Raw genomic sequence first — 21,379 nt, 5'->3', positions numbered from 1 at the left:
ACTCACTCGAAGCAGGTCTCGGCAGAGTTAACTCCGTACTGGGAATGAGCTCAAAGCGGCGCCGCACCCCTGACTTCGGAGTCTCCAACTATATGTTTTCTTCCGAGTCACCCACACTTTGGTAAAGGGTTGGCGCAAGCGATTTGAACGCGGGGTATCTCATGCCGAAAATCAGGAAATTTATTTTAATTTTGTCGTCTTTATTATGCGAACAAAAACATATTGCGGTCACCTTTTTGCCTGTGCCTTGTATATAGTCCCTGACAGCCTAAGAAGCTTAGGGTGCGGTGAGTCCCGTGCACCTTGCTATCGGTACGCAGCCGATCAGGTTACACCATTAGCAGATAAAAACTTGGAAGGACGAAGCACGAATCAATGACCCTGAGCATATCAAGCCGCACCTTTGTTTCTTGAGCTCTCCGTAAAAGATAAGTGTTGTTCGGAGGGCAACTGATAGTCTACGGGCAGTCTTAGGTAGTAACGCGTTACTAGTAACGCGTTACTGTAATTTCGTTACTTTTTTGGCAACTTGTAATTGTAACGAGTTACTTTTTTAAAATGTAACTTGTAACTGTAGTTCTATTACTTTTTTTTTAGGTAACGATGAAAGTAACGACGTTACTTTTCTCGTTACTTTCCAGTGTTTTATGAATAATATATCACTGAACGAGGTACAATTTATTTATTTTTTTTGTCGCACTTTTCAAATCGTCTATGCCGACATTTCGAGTGTCAAGTTGGCCTTGCACAAACTTGTGAATGCGTTCTTTCACACGAGTCACGACCCGATTATAGCCACGTGTAGATTTCATGAAAAACAAAATCTAGTTATCTTTACGCACGCGCTTGCACTTGGTGACTGAACACTTACTCTTAGTGCCTTGAAGCACTATTTATGTTGTGGTTTTCCCTTTTTCTGTGAAAACGCTTTTTAATCGGGTGAATCAACCGTGAAACAACAGTACACGCGGAGGGCACTGCGTATGTTTCGTATTTTGATTAGCGCCAGTACCTGCGCATGTTTCGTATTTTGATTTGCGCCACCACTCCGGCGTGGAAATTTTCGAACACTAATTTCGAGAAGCAATTTCTGCTAAGTTACAATATGGAGTAAAAAGAGTACTTTTTAATTTTATGCAATAAATCTTGGTGAGAGGCGTTTTCTAGTTTCTCCTAATTTTTTTGTGCTATAGAAAAGTAACTGAAAAGTAACATCGTTACTTTTTAAAAGTAACTGTAACTGTAACGAGTTACTCTTTTGTTGCGGTAACTGTAACGGTAACTTCACTACTTTTTTTCTGAAAGTAACTGTAACTGTAACGAATTATTTTTTAAAAGTAACTTACCCAAGACTGTCTACGGGTAAGTGAGCTCAGGCCGATTAAACTTAGCCAAGAATATATACGTCAGATGAGATATTGTTACACACAAACAAATTTACTCTGCACAACTTCTGCATTACAACCTTTCATTAATCCTAAGCTTACCGCAGTCTGGAAGAAAAGACACGGGAGAAAGACGTGCCAGCCGATCCCCAGCTGGACAGGCTGTTGGGAAGGATGGACCGAAATCCCACTGGCATAACGACGTCAGCCGCGCAAAATGTGACGTTTGTAGGACTCCAACGAGACGTCGACACCCAATACATGACTGGCTCCAAGATGTACGAAGTTCTTGCTGCACTCAAGAGGATGGCTTGGATTGTGCCGTTAGCGTACACTTATCTATGGACAGCCGCCATCTTTGCCATGTTCCCGCCATTTTATCCGGGGTTGGTGAGTAAACGAACTATTTTTTATGCCGACTTAAAAGGGTAGTGCAACGATGTTGGTCACTTTACCCAAGCTTGCTAGCACTAGTGTGACCTAAATGACGACTGTCACCGAGAAAAAAATAGTAGTACAGATGTAGCGTGAGCGTTCCGTTCAAGATGCCAAAGTTTTAGGACTAGCCTTTATCTTATTTAAACGCTGTGAGCGATAGTCTAAAAGTTTGAATGAGAAATAATGGCCGACGAGGTCCACGAATACCTGGGGCTGAATGGCGTCAGAGCAGGTCCCGTTACAAGATAACTTTTGAATAAGATAACGGTTATTTCTGAAACTTTGGCGATTGATCCCCACCGCTAGCACTACATTTGAGCAAACTGAGCGTTTGGCGATGGGTATTTTACTTCTACCATAAAATAAAGACCTTGAAATTATTATCGGGGTCACGCTATCCTACATCGCATGCAACGCCCGTGAGCAAGAACCTTTGTTTTCACAGTGGAATTTCAAGAATAAAAGCGGACTCTTCCTTTCAGTCTCTCCTTCACAGAGCTTGATGACGTAGTCATGGGCATTGCACTGTTGGCGTATTCACGGGGAGTACCTTATGGCAACAGTATTTTACAGCGGCTCATATATACTACAATAGCACTGCGTGAGCACTCTATTCGGGCTCGCGAGAAGCATTGGCACGACGAGCATTCGGGTGGTGGCTTGTGTCCAATCGCCGCATGCCATTAGGAGAATAGTGAAATCCAAGACTGTCAGAAATTCAACACTTTCCTTGTGCTCTGCTAAAGTGTGTTCATCGTAGCCAGTATTTATCGTAGCCAGCGCGTGGCTACGATAAACATTGGCGGTGACTAATTGGTCGCAAGCCACGCGACCACCTGTTCTGGATGGAAGTTTGACGGGAGGGGGGGGGGGGGGGGGGATGGTAGCGCTGCTCGTTTTCTCTAATATTTTCTTCGCGAGTGCCATTGAGTTAAGAAAGAAAGCTAACGTGTGTTTTCTAGGTTATGGACGTCAAACAAATAATTCTAAGTAGTATTTACTGAAAGTACAAAAGTCGTTGCCCCTCCCTTTTGAACTTGCGTCGTATATGTAGTCCTCGGCTAAATAATATACTTTCAGAAAAAAAAAAAAAAAAACCAACCAAAAAACTCCACTTATCTAAGGTAAGGTTTAGATGGCAGAAAGCCGTCTGACAGTAACGTCTTTTTAGCTTTTGTTTGACTGACAACGGACAATATTAGATAAGACAAATGTTCTTGCTTTTTGTAATATTTACTAAACCTTGTGAGTAAGCAACACACTAAAAAAAGGTGGGTGTAGCCCTTGCACTCCTTGTCATATATACGACACCCCTAAAACTCGGTTGGCCGTAGAGCGCACTGACGTTCAACCGACGCTACCAACTTTCACAAGAGGCTTGATAGCTGAGTTGTACAACTTACTAAAATATTACGTAAGTGTATCTGGCTGTAAAAAAAAGTTATAGGGGTTCTCTTGGCCCTACTGTAAAACCTCAGCGTTTTCTTTCTATACTCTTTGATGCTTACTTTAGTTGTTTAATGTCTTATATCTAGGGCTCCGTGTTTTCGAATAAATCCAAAAAACTCCGAAAAACACCCGCCTGTAAAATGTTTGTCCATTAGGATTTATCCGATAAACTACGAATTGTTATGTTGCAAAGCCACCCCCCCCCCCCCCCCTTCTTTACAACAAGAAAAAAAAAAAGATTTTTTTTTTTTTTTTTCATTTGAGCAGCGCAGCATTAATGGTCTTGTGAAATTGACACCATAACTATCTTTCAAGCCTCGGACCGTTGTCAAAAGAGGGTCTTATGGCTTGTCTCGTCAAGGTTGCTTCAGGGAAACAGGTCAACGTACCATTCGTGTCACGACAAAAGCCACTCTTTTGGTTTCTTTCCAATTTCGGACATGGGATTTGGGATTTAGAGAAAGGAGAGGGTGTGTTTTTAAAAGGGGGGGGGGGGGGGGTAACAGTGGGCCATAGAGATGGTATAAAATAGAGAAGAGGGGCAGTGGAAACTTCTCCATTACATCCTTAACCACTCCACCTAGCGCGGCCGCGGTATAGATTGATGGGATGACTACGGGCTTGCTTGCGGATACCTCCGGCAGTTTATTGATTTTAAGGTATCGACGTTTATCGAAGCCACATTTGTGTGCGACTTTTGTCGTGGGACAAATTAGTATAGCCAATGTCACCAACGCCAAATTCAACTGAAAAAATCTTCATTGATACAAGCGCGTTTTATTTTTTTATCTGGCATACGTTTGCATCTGGTTCTTATGTATTATTATTTAATAGAAAACACTGCGAAATTCATCTCCGGATTTCGGAGAATCGGGGATGTACGAAAAATAAACTCCGATAAACACCGAATTTTTTCTAAAAAATAAACTCCAAAAAACACCCTACGAATTTCACGAAAAATAAACTCCGAAAACACGGAGCCCTACTTTTATCTCGCCGTCATCAAACCTCTCGTAAAAGTTAGGACCGTCAGCTTGATGTCAGTGCGCTGTACGGCGAACTGAAGTTTTGGGGTGTCGTATATGTGACAAGGGGTGTAAGGGCTACACCCTTTGTTGTTATAGTGAAGGGCAGAGTTTTACATCTATGGCTGATATATTTCCCCGTATATTAGGTACAATCTAAATTTGCAGTTTATGAATTGTATCCTGTGTTTGTGTGTTTTTCCTATTCCGCACCCTCTCAGCCAGGGCACAGTACATTCTGACAATCTCCTGCATTCGTGCTGCCCTGCTAGGCTTTCGAAACTCCAATAAACTGCCTTCCTGTTTTCAACTGAACCAATAAACCAATAAGAAGTGCGATCAGTATTATCAAAAATCTACCCATTCCACTGCGAAGAAAAAAAAAGTTAACTCCGATTCGCTATTTACATCATTGGGGCGCAGTTCAGCTGCCCAAATGCAATGGCTGAGCTGCTAGTAGGAAGATCAACGATTAATTCTTCAAATGGATCTCAGCGTGTGGTGTGCACTCGGGATGTCCTGAGCGCGCGACATTAACAAAAAACCTCGATTGTTTACTTTCCCGCAAAGCACTAAAGAGAGTCAATCACTTTAAGGAGGAAAAGGAGCGAATGACCAAGGTGGCAATGTGTTCATAGTTAACAAAGAGCAGTCTTCGCCGTGATGTTGAGCATGGTGAAACGCCATGCTCAGTGCGACAGCGCAGGCATCTTTTCTATTTTGTTTTCTAAGTGTAACGACATTATCAGCTTCAGATTGTTAGAGTGCTTGGCAAACAGTCAAGTGAACATGTTTCACAAAGTGCAGGCCAACTAGGCCGGGTTTTCTTTTGTTTATTCCAGATAAAGTTTATTACGTTTGTGACCATAAAAAGGGGGAGCATGTTAATGACCGCGTGGCGCCTACCTCTGCCTAGGTAACCGGGACTGCTCAGCTAGGCGTGCCACTGCATTCCTCTGCTCCAAGTTTTTATCTACTGAAACATCTAGACGTTTTATTTGCATAGGATGGGTACGTTTTCTTTTTTTTTTATGACGCAGCAGCAGCTATGTAGAAGGCGTTTTACGTTACGGGTCAGATTAAGGGCTGTAGCAGGTCACAGCACCATTGCAAAAACTCCACGGTGGTTTGTAATTCATGCTGCCTACGACAGCAGCCGTCGGCACGTGTGCGCGAGAACTGCGAACGCATGTCGCAGCCGGTCCACGCGATGGAGTACCATCGGCGTGTGACGTCACCTAGGTAGGCTGTGTGGACACAAACAAGAAAAAGAAGGAGACTCGAGATGAAGAAGTTTCGGAGGTAGGTACCCGTCTGGGTGACGAGCGGGTGTCGTATTGATAAACTGCTTGTTTGCTTTTTTTAAGAAAAGCGGAGACGAGATGTTTGTTTGACTACATACAAGCTCAGAAATGGAACCGAGATGCCCCGACTTCAGAAGCAGTTCGGATTGAAGGCTACAACTTAAGTAGCACTCTAGGAATGCTCGCTTAACCCGACATCCTCAACGAGAGCTTCTTCCACATAAATCACGAAGTCGAAAAGACGTAAGCTAACGACAGGAGGACAGGGGCAGGGGACCACACGACAGGATGATTCGACGACCACAGATATGCTTAGCAGTGCGGAGGTGCGCGACGAACACCCCAACCGCGACGATCACCAACACGACAATTTGACGATGGAGGCCAGGGACACCGCGACATCGAGCGACCACGGCTTGGTTCCGGACGGTGCAACTTCCGGAGTCCTTGGCTTTCAAGTACTCATGCAGGCCGCGATACAAACTGCGTTACGCGAGGCCATTCAAGGAGCGGCTCAGCTTTTCCAAATACCTCAGTCGTCAAGGATGGACGGCTGACTACGACCAGCGCCCAGTTGGTGCCAGTATATTAACTTTCATCGGACACCCAGCCTACGGTGGAAGCGTGGCTCAACAAGGTTCACAATCTAGCTGCGGCCTATGAATGGAGTGATCGACAAACGACCTGATTGGTTCTCACTAAGTTTCACGGCGTCGCAGAAACATGGTATGACGGTTTGGCCTCTCTTCAACGAATCCAGGACGAGTGGAAAGTGGAAAGGAAAAAGGCCTTTCCGTCGGCATCGAGTTTTCAACAAGTCTTTAGGGACATAGAGAAAAGATAGAAAAGATGCCACGAGACGATCGAAGCGTACTTTTATGACAAGCTGGCGAAAGCATGACGCAGCAACCTGGATGACTTGACGTGCATCCAGTACCTGATCGCTGTACTAGAAGACGAAGATTAAGCGCGGACCCTGAGCGTGCGAGATTACGTCACCGCAGTCGAGCTACTTCGGTGCATGAAGCGACTGCATGAACGAGTCGATGTGATCAAACAGACCCGGGCCAAAACCTTACATCAACCGCCGACTGATCAACGTCTAAATCGCACTTCAGACAACAACGAGCAGGCGACCAGGGCTCCACGAAAAAAATTCAACGAAACTGGCGAGCCACTTTGTTTTTATTCCTTGACTTACGGGTACTCAGCGAAACCTCGGCGAAAACCGAGATGCGCCAATTGTGGGACATCTGGTCATGAGGCGACAGACTGCTTTAAAAGAATTAATTCAACGAACACGAGCGACAAGAAATCAGCCGTTCTAACCCAACAAGGTAACAAGAGGTGCGACTGCAAGGCACAAAACGAGAAGTATTTCATGCAAGCGATCCTAAACGACAAGCCAATCAATGCTTTCGTCGACATGGAAAGCCAGTGCGTAACGTTACGAGAAAGCGAAGCGCAGTTGATGAACGTGACCTACGAACCGCTGTATCGTCCATTCAAATCAACGGGTCTGGCTCTGGAAAAACGACGCCTTTAGGCAGTTTCCAAGCAACATTGACTGTCAGCCTAGCCAAGGCCAATGTCAAGGTGCACGTGGTGCGCGACGCAGTGCATGTTGTTTCGTTGCTTTAAGACATCCTTTTACTGAATAGTCGCATATTATTGTAGTACGTCGCGAGAACAAACTGCGCATTTTTGAAACTGTGACAGGTCTGATTGTGAGGACGGGACTTTGGCCAGTCTTAAGATATCGACCCTGCCTTCACAACGCTTAAGCCTCCGGGTCAAAAAAGCGGTCGTAATTCCTCCAAGCTACGTCGGGATTATTGCGGTCCGCTCCGGAGAAGTGACACAAAAGACTCACGGCGACGTCTTCATTGATGGCACTATTCACTAATCGTTTGGGCATTACGTCCCAGCCTGGGTTTTGAGAAGAAACGAACTGGAAGAACTGTACATCGCCGTAACTAACATATCGGTCACGCCGCTGATCGTCGCTGAAGACGAACAGATCGCTAGAAGAACATGCTGCACGGAAGGACACGCCAACATCAACCTTGATGCGTACGTAAACTAGAGCGAAAGGAAGCCGACAAGCATGATTGCTACAAAGGACGTAGATGTCGGTCCATCCGTTTTTGACACGCAAAAGAAGCACTCGTCACCACGATTAATAAGTACCGCGACTGCTTCGCTACATCCCTATCGGAAGTTGGGTGCGCGATGGGAGCAGGAATGAAAATAGGGTTGACGGGAGACACTCCCCTGACGTACCGCTCATACCGTCTACCGTACTCCGAGAGGCAGACTGTTCGGGCAGTGATCGATAAACTAAAAGAGACTGCAGTTGTAACGGACTCTACTTATGACTACGCGAGTCCCATCTTAATGGTCACGAAAAAGAACGGAGAGAGGCGACTATGTGTCGACATTCGCGCTCTCAAGAAAATCACCACGAAAGACAGTTATACGATTTCTCTCATTGACGCGCAACTCGACAGCTTCACGAAAATGGTTAACTATCCTGGATCTTTCATCTGGGTATTATCAAGTGCCCATCTCCGAGGAAACCCGAGAGAAGGAAGGGTTCATCACTCCGGATGGCCACCACGAATTCACTAGCTTGCCTTTCGGCCTCGTCAACGCACCAAGCGTATTTCAGCGCTTGATAAACACGGCGTTCGGCCCACTCATGAACACGAAAATTATGGCTTATATGGACGACCTGTTGATTTCATTGATTACGCTTGAAGAAAGCATGGTCGTTCTACGCAACTTTTTTGATGTATTAAGAGACTCTGGCCTCACGCTGCGCTTGAAGAAGTGCTCTTTTTTCCCCAAAAAGATAAGTTACCTGGAATATGAGATTTTGGCTTCGTCCATCAACCATAACCAAGTCAAGTTGAAGGGCCTCTCTGATTTTCCGACGCCAACAAACGTCCATGATCTCCGCCGATTTCTCGGCCTTTGTAGCTATTTTGAACGCTTTGTGGCCGGATTCGCCATGATGGCGAAACCACTCACCACGTCGCTTAGTAAGCCAGAAGATTGGCACTGGACGAAAGATTCAGAAGTGCATTCCAAAAGCTGCAAGGCAGTTTAATAAGCAAGCCCACGCTGGCACTCTACGCACACGGTGCTAAAACAGAGGTACACACAGATGCATCCAAGTTCGGCATCGGAGGCGTACTGTTGCAAGAACAAAAATACGGTTTAATGCATCCGGTCATGTATGTCAGTAGACGCATGACGCGAGAAGAACGCTGCCACTTGTGCGAGCTTGAAGCGTTAGCTGTTGTTTGGACGGTTGAGAAACTTCAGCCGTACTTGTACGGGATCGAGTTCACACTCGTAACGGATTCTAGCTCACCAAGAGCCACACTGTCTGAGCGAGATTTGATGCCACGCATAGGAAGGTGGTATCTGTAGCTGCAGGACTATACGTTTGACATGGAACACATCCCAGGAAACAAGATGAACCACGTCGACGCGCTCAGTAAGGGCTCCTGCTTCGGGACCCGATGAAATGTATGTCGCCACGTGTGTCAGCGTTTCCGCTACAGAGCTTTCTGACGATGACTGATTTGTATTTGCCCAAAAGACCGATCCAACGTATCAAGGAATCAAAAACTACTTACAGGGGTTTCCAAGAATAAAAGTGTCGCAGAGTCTCAAGAGCGAGTTTGTGCTAGCAGAGGGAAAGATTTTTAAGAGAACCCATGACAACGGAGAAGATCGTCCGCTATGGGTTGTGCCCAGAAGAGCACGTTGGTAGTAGCACGACGATGCCATGATGATGTTTGTAACTTTGCTGTTGAGAAGACCATGGCACTACTCACCAAGAAGTATTGGTCTCCAAGAATCCGTCGTTACCTCAAGCGACACATTGCGTGCTGTCTGGAGTGCTTATATCGCATGGTTCCACCCGGGAAAAAGCCAGGCAAACTACACAGTATTGAAAAAGGCGCCGTGCCCTTTGACACCGTTAATACGGAGAACTTAGGCCCATTCGTCTGCAGCGCAAGTGGCAATACATACTTAATAATGGCAGTAGATGGTTTCAAAAGTTCGTTGTCATTCTAGCCGTGCATAGCAGCACTTCGTCAGGCTACGCAAAAACTTTCTAAGGGACCTCGTTAGCATTTTTGGCACTTCATGAAGATTGGTTACAGATCAGGGCACCGCTTTTAACAGGTGACAGTTCGAGCAGTACAGAAGTCTGTCAACGTCGCCTACGTGACAAACGCCGCCTGGACACCCCGACATAACTGGCATGTCGAGAGATACAACAGAATCATAACACCCACAATGGCCAGTCTGTCAAAAAGAAATGATGGAAAGGACTGGGTTGAATCGCTAACTTAAGTCCAATGGGGAATGAAGAACATGCTAAACCGAGCAACTAAAGCAACACCCTTCACTCTGCTTTTACTTTCGTTCCCCAAGCTTGACAGGTGACAAAGTCGACAACGCTGTTGCACAAATTTCGGACGCTACTCTGCTCATACAGCGAGAAAAGACAATAGAAAATATACGTCAAGATCAAGAGAAGCAGAGGAAATATCACGATAAGAAACGAGGAGTCGCGCCAAGTTACAATCCAGGTGATATCGTGATGCTCCAGAGAGAGCCAAGGTCAACGGGCGAGTCGCGTAAGCTGCGCCCCAAATACCAAGGCCCGTATATCGTTGTGAAAAGCAACCTCACGATAGGTATAAAGTTCAAGATCTACCGGAGACCCAACGGTCGTGACGTTTCTACGAAGGTATTGCGGCTGTTGACATGACGAAGCGCTTCACGGTCAACGCCGAGAGTAGCGCTGAGACCAACGAGGACGGACTGTCAACGGAAGCGTAGAGCGACACGGATATAGTAGAGGTAGAACCTCAGCAAAAGGTAGCGTGAGTCGGATGATCATTTCACCGAAACATTCCAAGTTCCAGCGACAAGGAGTCCCAGACGGGCCGACTGGGATGGAGGGTAGCCGTGTTGTAAACGGCAGGAGCCGTCGGCACGTATGTGCGAGAACCGCGAACGCATGCCGTAACGGTTCCACGCGATAGTGTATCATCGGTGTGTTACGTCACTTAGAGAGTCTGTTTGTGGACACAGAAGAAAAAGGAGACTCGATATGAACGAGATTTGGAGGCAGGATACCCGTCTCGGTGACGAGGGGATATCGCATTGATAAACCGTCTGTTTGTTCTCTTTTTAGAATAGGGATGACGAAAATACTGTTTGACTACATTCGTATCAGCTGCAATGTTGTTTTCTCCTGCCAACATATGGTGTCGAGACCGTGAGTTTTGTCGCCTACCATATGCTACAAACGTTTTTTTTTTTCGCCCACCAACACCCCAGTGATTGTCTCACTTTCAACTTCCACTGTCTGTTTCCAGCTCAGAAAGAATCCTACGTACAACCGTACTTTCTGGTATATATACCGCGCTGGCGTATAAATCGCGCTCCCTATAAACCTGTGTTTTTTCAACAAAGTTGTTATATAAGTCCAACATTTGTATAAGTCCCACCTATAGTATATTGGCACATTCGGCACGGTTGAGTCGCACCGAAGAATTCATGTATATTTGCACCGTGATGGCGACATATCCGCAAGTGGGAGCAAGTTTCAACAGTTTGGTCAACGAATTTAACGAAAAATAAAAACCACGCGGCTGGTTTGCATAGTTTTGATCCATACATCTAGAAACAAACGCAGATATGTCGCATCGTTGTATGGGACGCATCGATGGAAAAATCGAAAAAATACGTGACATATACACAAAAAATGCCATAATTTCACAAATTACTGTGGCACTCATATGAGATTACTTGACATTTCCCATTTCAACCGCATGTAAACTAACGCTTTTAAGGCCATTTGGACGGCCTGCAAAATTTGGATTATCAACTTTTTGCGCTTAAATTTACTACTGAGGAGCAAGCAGGTGGTACAAGCTTACCGTGAAATAAATAAATCATAAAAAGGCTTAACTGGTTAAAAAAAGAACACAGAAACCTTTTCTGTGCAATCTACTACTCCACTTTGCAGACAATGCACGCGTAGTGAGAAGTGCTGCGGGCAGATGGCGTACCCCGCGCCGAGAGAGCGCCGGCCCATTCGGGTTCTTCACCGGGAGCTGCTATAATAACTCGAATCGGCCGACGCACCCTAGAGAGCCTAGAAAGAAAGAGGGTTCCATTTCAAACCACAGGAGCGTTGGATAATTAATGGTGGACACTTCGAAAATTGCCAGTGCGCATGGGCTGCGTTTTCGCATAGAAAGGAGGGAAGAAGTATAAAAGGCGGGGACGTTTGCAGACTGTCAACTCTTTCGTTTCCTCCTCGCTGCTGGTATAAAAAAATGGGCCCATGAACCACGCGAAGCCTATCCAGCAGTTGGGTACTCTCCGTAATGCAGGCTCTTTAGCAATCCCTCGACGCGGCGTACACCATCTGTCGGCAGCACTTCTCACTACGCGTGCATCGTCTGCGAAGGGGCGGCGTTGATTGCCCAGAATAAGTTTCAGTTCTTTTTTTTATTTGAACGAGGTAATTTAATCTCTTGGTTTTTTCACTATAAGCTTTCATCTCCTGCTTGCTCCTATGTTGTAAATCGCTATGCGATCCGTAGATAAAACGATTTTTTCGGGCCGTAGAATAATTATTGCGAATATTTTATCTTAAAACTTCCAGACGCTTTATTTATACGCCTACTCATATTTCGTACAGATTCTATATTTGTAGACTGACATACAAAACTGCATGAAACGCATAGAAACTGACTAGCATACAGCACTGCGAGCAACGATTTTAATCAATAGGAGTGAAAGCACTAAATTTTATTATACAATTTTCTGAACATGTTACCAATTGATTAGTGCCTCAAATGCCATAAAACATATACATACGGCTTGCACGATTAATCACCATGTTTTCTGTCTATATGTCCTGCTGTCTTTAGTACACGCTCATCAACCGCCACAGACACATACCTCGTGCACATGCATACATATACGCCTTTTACCCTCCTCATCTGCACTCATATACATACGCTTTTGCCCCCCTTTTCTGTGCATCTGTCGATCTACAATCATGTCCCGGATAATGTAGTTCACATGTGATCTTTAGCGTTGAATAACTGCGTATATTTTCTTTTTGTTCTGTTTTTTTTATGTTTAGGTGTGTGCTTCGTTCTGATTGGATGTTAAGCATTATGATACTAATAATTCCTGATGAAGGGCTTCCCCTTGTCCATGGAATTTTATTCTCATTATTCGTCACGAGCACCCGATTATCTGTGTGCAGTCATTGGTCCAGCTCGCTTGCACCTCTGCATTAATTGCATTATCAGCATAACCTTCAAGTTCAGGCCGTTCACACTTGGTACTAGACTGGTGGCAGCTGTTAAAACCCGTTTGCTCCAGTGACGTCTAACTCCTGGTTAGCTCATTCGTGGAACGCTCCTCTGGAAATGGAGAGGTCCCTGGTTCGATACCAGGACCAGGCGGATATTTTCTGTCGCGTACTAGTCACGTAGCTTTGTTTGGAGATTTCTGTTTGTGGTTGGTCCGCTTCGGTCCCTTTCTCCGGCGATTATTACGATCGTTATTCTTGTCCAGCTCGCTTGCACCTACGCGTTACATGCAGTAGCATCGTTCTCGCAATTTTTTTCTCTAAAGTTTTTCAACTTTATTGAAGTTTTTATATCGACAGGTTTATTTGTTTCTAATTTTGGATTTGGATTGTTTATTGTTAATTTTTATTGCTTTGCAGTTAGTTTTATATTTGTATCGTTTATGGGCCACTCATGTTCTTTTCGTTTGTGCGACTTGGTTCTCATTTATATACGATGTTGTTCCTTTGATGGACACTAAATGCTGGGCCAACATTTTATTGCAAACTAACCCTTTATTACCAAGGGGTCCTACCAACAGTTTTAAAATTTTTAAGACACCTGCCTGAATACATATCTTATGAGTACCTTCTTTGAAAGTGAAAACATTTTAGTTTGTCTTGAAGTGGTTAACGTGGTATAATATTATTTAAATATTTACATAATGGAGACCTAACGTTTTGAAAGATAGAGGCAAATAACCAAGAATTCACATTCTTGTTTTTTCCATGATTTCCCCCAAAGGCTACATCTCGAGGTCTGGAGGCTTGGAAGTTTGGCTTCGTGTTTTCCGCGCTCAAGTGCGGAATGAGTTTGGGATCGTTTTCAATAAGAAAAATGGTATGTACTTGAAATTTATTCCTTGAAATATAAAACAGTACATTTGCAATAGACGTGAATATGGAATAGCCGCAAAACCAATATTGAGTCGGTTTGTGCAGCAGTGTCTCTTACCCGCGAAGTGCGGATTTAAACGCTCCATCTTTTATTTTTTTGTTTTTTATTATTATTATTCAGCTTGAAGAGTTTCCTTTCTGTCACGTTATTTAATGTCAGAAAATGCACTTTCAAAAGCTCCTGAGGGAGCGCTCAATTAAAAAACATGTCCGTAAGTTCACTTCCCTCTAGAAAATGGGGACAGCTAATCACAGCGAGCAATGGCAGGATCCCAGGGGATTAAGAAGCTAACAATAATATTATACCTCAAAACCTGCGATGTGCCCAGAGACAATGCGCTTGACTGGAGTCATTAAATACGCTACGCTTCAGAGTAGCGACCCTTCAGACATCTTGGTGTTTAAGATCATGGTCGCCAGTTATCTGAAGCTTTATTTGAAATTGCAAGAAACGCTTTCCCGTCCTCCCGAAATGTTAAAACAGTTCGCGACAAAGCAAAACATTCTAACCTAAGCTTCCTGCCACCATTTCTGAAGCATATGAAGTCAAATTCTTGATATGTGACAGTCGACAGTTGCGTCTGCTCTGTACTAAGCACCAAGATGGCGACGCTCACTAGCAGATCGGGGAATGGAGTGCCGATACGTAGCTCATTTACTGGCTTTACGCTTGGCGTTTCACTTGCTCACTGTCACTGCGAACATCGCATTTATCAGGTCTAAGCATATTCTAAGCTTCTTATTTGACGGAATTATTTTATTGTGCACCGTCTTTGTATTCTGCAGGAAGTAAACTCATAGACTTTCTTCAGAGTGTTCTACACCAAGATGCAATCGAAACAAAACAACAACAACAAAAAAAGTCTTCCTGTTAAATCGGTTTAATCAATAGGAAGATCGATCATTATGACGGTCCGATGGTTATGTCGTTGCTTTGACAAGGGACTGAAAGTGCAGTTTTACCACAGTGCCTATGACCATTGAAGGATGATTACGATCACCCTCTTGATTTACGCATTCAAATAAAGAAACCAACATTGATTTACGTTTTCAATGCATCGCGGGTCAGTGTACACGCAGAAGCTTTTGAGGACGCATAATCACAGGACAGCCTAAACTTCTCGGGGGCGCGGTCAGTCACGAGCACCCGATTATCTGTGTGCAGCCATTGCGAAGTGAGAAGGAAGGTGCGTGGCCATAATACTGTTTGCGTTTCATTAAGTTGTCCGTGCCTGTGAAGTCGCCGACTTTGACAAGCCGCAAAAGACGACTCGAGCGGCTCGTGCGAGCTCCGGTGCCGCAGGTGCGAGCGCGAGGAAAAGAAATACAAATTAAAATAAATTAGGAAAGTTCTGCATAGAATCACGGAGGTTGACCTGTCTGTCTTGAGCTCGGAGCCCATTTCTCTTGACGACGACAACCAATCGACACATATGGCGCCCGAACGGGGACCCGAGTCTTCAGAAAATTCAAGTAAACAACATAGGGAGGGGGGGGGGGGGGGGGGCTCTGCTCACTTCGACCACGTCTCCATCGACCCCTGTCGCTTGACGGCCAAGGTTTCAAGGTAGCTCCAAGATGGCGGAACGCTCCATCGAAGCTTTCCGAAAGCTGTATGACGACGCCAAGGACGCCGCATATTAATCATTCGTCAGCGACACAGAGATCCTGAAAGATGAGGCGAAGCAGCTACGCTCACAGCTAGCAGAGCTCAAGAACGCGACCTCTGCGCAACCGATCGACCGGCAGGAGGACATATCGCGCCCTTTTGACGACGCCACCAAGAGACAGCTGCAGGCAATACAGAATTTAATCTGCGAACGGTTGGCACCTGTCGTGGGTCGTCTTGATCAGCTGGAGGCAAATATCGGGAGGACATCATCGGCTGAATTGCTGTGCAGCGTGATCTCTATTCAGAAAGTTTCCGAGAACAAAACCGTCAAAAAAAAGAGGCTCAACGCACCCAAGAAGAAAGCTTCTGTTCAAGCTGAGTCAGCCACAGACATTGCAGTCGCATCCGATCGGCCGACAAGGTTGTAGGCCAAAGTGGCTGTCAGCTGGGTTCCTCAGTTAGGCAAGGACATCACCGCCTGGTTTCACCAGAGTAATTTCTGGTTCCAGACGTTCAAAGTCGCACCAAGTGAGGCCATCTCATTGATTGTATTTAAGTTACCATCTAAGGACCTCATGTGGGTGAGGTACACACGCAGGCGATATGAAGAAAACCCGTCATCTCGACCAGCGGCTCTACCCTCTGATGCTACTGTCGGAGTCACTATGGGGGTCAGAAGTGTCGAAGACATCAAGCCTAGCGACGACGAAACTGCGTTCATTTTAAGTTGCCCAAGCCTGCCTTCGCCGGAGGACTTGGATTGTCCCTAATGCTTTGGAAATCGCCAGCCCTAAACATCAACCGTTATCGGTTGAGGGTGTCGCGTTCAACATTGGTTCAACGCTGGCACCTGAAGAGCTTCAAAAAATTCAAGAGCTTTTTGCGAAAAACATGGCTTGCTTCGCGCGAACCAGCACTGACGTTGGAAACTGTCAGCTTGAGCAGCACTCCATTCCGACAGCCAATGCGAGACCTATCTCCCAGAGACTACGTCGACTGTCGTTGGCGCAGCGTGATCATGTCAAGGCGATGATCGACGATCTCAGTGACGCCAAGGTTGTGCAGCTATCGCGCAGTCTGTGGACATCCCCCTTGGTCTTAGTCACGAACGAGGAGAGATCAACACGAATTTGCGTTGGCTTCACAAAGATCAACGCGGTCACTGAAGTCACTGTGTACCCCTTTCCGCGAATTGAAGACGCCCTGCAGACACTGACGGGGAGCAAGTTTTTCTCTGTGATGTACCTAGTTTCTGGTTTTTACCGAATTGCCATGCGGCCAGAAGATGTCGAAAACGGCCTTTGTTTCTCTGTGGGGCCTGTATGAGTTCTTGAAGGTGCCGTTTGGACTCAAGGGTGCTCCGTTTAGCTGTGAGCGTGCGGTAGACAGTATCATCGATAATGCAAAGTCGATAACGCACTTGTCTGCAGGGACGATTCTGTTGTCTACAGGAAGACATAGGACGAGCATATGACGCACGTGCAGAACATTGTTTCGAGGTTCCACGAAGCGAACCTGAAGATAAAACCACAAAAGTGTTTTTTTGTCTTTTGCACGTCAGTCATGTACCTTGGAGACATTGACAAGAAGCATGGAGTTTCTCCAGGCCCGTCAAAATTGGCAGCTGTTCATAGGTTTCCGGCTCCCCGCAACATCCAGGAACTTCAATCCTTCATAGGCCTGACATCTTACTTCCGGAAGTTTATTCTAAATTATAGTGTTTTCGCTGCTCCTTTGCCTGAAATTCTCAAGAAAGAAACGAACTTCCTCTGAAATAAAGAACAATATACAGCGTTTGGCGCCCTCAAGGATGCCCTGCGTGAGCCACCGCTTCTTAAGCTTTTCTCGGAAGATGTACGCTTTGCCGTCCAAGTTCACACACACGCTTCCAAGCTTCGGCTGGAAGCATTGCTATTGCAAAAGGACGAAGACGGAAACTTCAGACCTGTAGCGTACTTGAGTTGCTTCCTCAAAGATTCCGAGTCCAACTACAGTTTGACAGAGATGGAAGCTCTTGCCGTCTAGTAGGCTTTAGATGAGCTTCGCCCTTTTCTCATAGGTCGTACGTTTTAAGTTGTTACCGACCACCATGCTCTTTGCTGGGTGACGCTGCGGTACAAGGAGGGGAACCAGCGCATACTGCGCTGGTTGCGCCTCTTGCAGGAGTTCGATTTCGAGGTCATCTACAAGTCAGGAGCTCTACACAGAGCGACGGATTGCCTTTCTCGGACTCCGCAGTCAACACGGGAGCTAGTTGACAAAGTTCTATGTGTCACATCTCCGGCCTTCCTGCAACGGGCTGAGGATCTTTCACGTGACCAACATGAGGATTCGTATTGCCAGGACATTTTCAATCTTCTGGACGGTAGTACCGGCGCACGTAGACAGCAGAGGCGAGCACAGAACAAGCCCGTCGTTTATGACGGAGTCCCTTACAGGAGAGATCAGGGCCCTGCCAATCAACGTTTTTTGTCTGCCTTTTAGACTCGAAGGGAGCCGAAGATTTTGCGCGAATTCCACGGAGGAAAGTACGGCGCATACAATAGCATCAGACGCACCTTTGGAGCTATTCGGACAGAATAAATTTGGCCGAACTTCTTCAGGGACGTAAGAACTTTGTCACGCATTGCGATTTCTGCCAACGTATAAAAATGTCTTCTGCGGCACCTCTTGGACTGCTACAACCGATTGAAGCCCACTACCCGTTTCACACGGAAGGGCTAGATATTGTTGGACCGTTTAGGACATCTCGAGGCTACAAATACACCATCGTTGCCATCGACTGCCTCACATGATATGTTGACGTTAAGCCTGTGCGGAACATTGAAGTGGTTACGGTACAGAAATTCATCGAGCGTCGAATCATTCTAAAGCACGGTTGCCCAGCAGTGATTAACACTGATTGCGGCACTTAGATGATGGCACGCTCGACTTCGGCGTACCTTCAACACCGTGGCATCCAGCACTCGCCTACGACAGCCTAACATTCTGCTGCGAACGGCCTCTTGGAACTGGCGAAAAAGACGGCCAAGCAGACGATCAATTTGAGTACAGCCGGAGGCGACAAGTGGGCTGACGTCCTTCCCTAAGTTGTCTTCTGCTATAATACCGGATTCCAGGACACCGTCCATCAGTCACATATTTTTCTTGTCTACGGCTGTGATCCTGTGCTCCCCCTTGGTATCGTTTATGGCCGCCAGGAGCTCGCTGAAGTACGTGATACATCGGACTATTTAGTCGTTGTTCAGGAGAAACTGAACTATGCTCGAAACTATCCGTTAAGCACATCAAATTCGCTAAAAAAAAAAAAAATTGCTACTTCGACAGGGGACGCAAGAACGTCACCTTCGAGAAGGGCCAGCTTGTGTTGTTAAAGACACCACCCGTGGGGCTCAAGGCAGCAATACGGTTCACTCGCCCCCACCGTATTGTGAGCCGGCTTTCTCCTGTGAACTACGAGATTGAGCTCATGGACGGTAATGGCCGCAAAGTAGTGCACGTGGAGAAACTGAAGCCGTATCTTACACCAATCGCTGATTTTTCAGTCTCTACCCGATGACTGAACTTTTGGAGTTTATAGTGTGTGCACTTGTTTATAGGGTGCCTTCTCATTCAGCACCTTGTATGCACATGTTTATTCACTCGCGTGCCTATCTCAGAGTGCGTTATTTGTTTTAATCTTGTTTTCTCTTTGTCTCATCAAAGCGCGCTGTGGGTAGACAGTTACTAAAACCCGGGCATGTGACGAGCCACAAAAGACGACTCGTGCGGCTCGGGCGAGCTGCGGTGCCGCGTGTGCGAGCGCGAGTAAAATAAATGAAATGAAAAAGAAAACAGGAAAATTCTGCATGGAATCACGGAGGTTGACGTGTCCTTTCTGAGTTCGGAGCCCATTTCTCTTGACGAGCACAACCAACCGTTGAAGGATGATTACGATCGCCCTCTTGATTGACTCATTTAGATAAATAAAACAATGTTGATTGGCGTTTCGAATGCATCGCGGTTCAGTGTACATGCGGAATCTTTCGAGGACGTATAATCACAGGACAGCCTAAACATCCCCGGGGCGCGTTCAGTCACGAGCACCCAATTATCGCTGTGCCGTCATTTCGAAGCGAGAGGCAAGGCGTGTGACCCATAATACTGCTCGCGTTTCATTAAGTTGTCTGTGACTCTGGAGTCACCGAGAGTTTAAGAAACGCGAGATTTTCTCATTATGTTCGTGCTTCTTGCGTCGTGAACTGTTCTTCGGAATCCTTATAAATGAATCCCACAGTTCTCATTGGTTGGGAAGCAATGATAACGTGCCTAGGTTTACATTGCTGTCAGTGTCAAAAGTGGATGTACAGTTTGTGTTACCATGCACACGAAACAACACTGTTTTTCAAGTAACCCGCGTTCCTACACGCATGCTTGCAGATGACCTGGCTCTCTCCAACAAAGACCTACCTACTCGGCCAAGCTGGGGCGCTGCTATTTTGCCTGTGTTTCGGGTATTTTAACGCATTTTCGTTTTCAAGAGCACGAAACGTAAATCTATGTCTAAAGCAAACACTTCTTCAACTGTTTTTTTTTTAAATAATAATTTAGACGATTACCGATACATCTTCCTCTGCGTGGTAATTCAATTTTATGAGTTGTTTTCCGTGATGAAACGTTAACTGTTTTACAGTTATGATAACTTTCAGACCCGAGTTAAGTTATACTTTAAGGGCGATCTCGAAGGTAGGTAATTATCAGGTCATCATTTTTAACGCAATATCGTTAAGGAAGGAGCTCGTGTTACAGAAAGGCCGGTGTCGGTGGCTTGACGCTAAAATCCTTATTGGTCGATAGGTTAATTATGTCAGAGCCGCATGACCTCGAGCGGAACTTTCAAGCAACCCACAAGAATCACGTGAAACGTGACGTTACGCGTGCAATGAAAGTGTTTAAAACATGACATATGATGCAAATATAAAAGTCGCTGCATGTCTCAAATGTTTTCACTTTATGACAACATTCACCTGCCATAAAGAAAAAAAAAATTGAAGAATTTAAGACGGGATTCGGACCCACAGCCCTTGGGTTGCAAGCGAGACACGCTACTGACTATTCCAGGCAAGGTACGCTCTTAAAGCAAATGTCAAGGCGATGCGAACGGGTTCGATAAAGCTATAACGTTCCACTCTTAAAGGTGAAGCTTAAGCGTTTTCTAAATTGTTTGCAACTCTTTATCTGAAAGATTAATGACAATTTGTTTCTGTGTGCGCAGGTCGCTGTATTGGGCTCCGAGTGCCAATAGCCTGCTGTGGCTATCGCTCTTTACATTTATATTAGGAGGGATTTTTCTCATGATTCTAATTGTTACCATGTATGCCGCCGCAAACAGCGTCTGCTCTAGCAACCCTGGTGTCTTAGCTGTGAGTTATTGAAGAACATTTCTCCTCTACTAGGCATTTTCGGTTGACAAACCTCGTTTGTCGTGCGGTATAGAAACGGTTTTTCTATCAATAGCGAAACTGTCCGAAAAGTTACCAAGCTGTGAGGTATTGACCAACATTCCTCATCTGTTATGCATTTTCGGTTGACAAACCTCGTTTGGTGCACGGTATAAAAACGGCTTCTTATTAATAGCGAAAATGTCTGAAAAGTTAACGTACCTATCGTGGAACCACCAACTGCACTGAAAATGACGGGAATAAAAAATAGCTTCTATTTGACCTATTATCCTATCATGTTTTCTCGAAGCGAATTGGTTATTTTTAATATTAGTTGATTGGGATGCTTATAATTGGATCCATGATCACAATAACAAAAAGACGTTGCTTTCAGAAAGGCATTTCACCTGACACGGAAAGAATTTTCTGCTGTTTCAGCAGTGA

General features: G+C 45.5%; 1 protein-coding gene across 3 annotated transcripts in view; it reads left to right on the top strand.

The window, feature by feature from the left end:
• The window catches only part of LOC8042059 (MFS-type transporter SLC18B1), a 44,832-nt gene that overhangs the window by 3,537 nt on the left and 19,916 nt on the right, over positions 1-21,379 (top strand). For 2 of the 3 annotated variants that reach the window (XM_029972645.4, XM_042291253.1), the window contains 4 exons: positions 1,493-1,775; positions 13,752-13,847; positions 19,935-20,008; positions 20,770-20,917. In XM_029972645.4, coding sequence (XP_029828505.3) covers positions 1,493-1,775; positions 13,752-13,847; positions 19,935-20,008; positions 20,770-20,917 — 601 coding nt within the window. The remainder of the gene's footprint in view (positions 1-1,492; positions 1,776-13,751; positions 13,848-19,934; positions 20,009-20,769; positions 20,918-21,379) is intronic. The other variant, XM_042291254.1, reaches the window with a different exon arrangement.

The sequence above is a fragment of the Ixodes scapularis genome, unplaced genomic scaffold (genome assembly GCF_016920785.2).
Source record: "Ixodes scapularis isolate PalLabHiFi unplaced genomic scaffold, ASM1692078v2 PGA_scaffold2__306_contigs__length_199485367, whole genome shotgun sequence".
Lineage (NCBI taxonomy): Eukaryota > Metazoa > Arthropoda > Arachnida > Ixodida > Ixodidae > Ixodes > Ixodes scapularis.
Note: the sequence above shows the minus strand (reverse complement) of the source record. Positions and strands in the feature narration are given on the sequence as shown.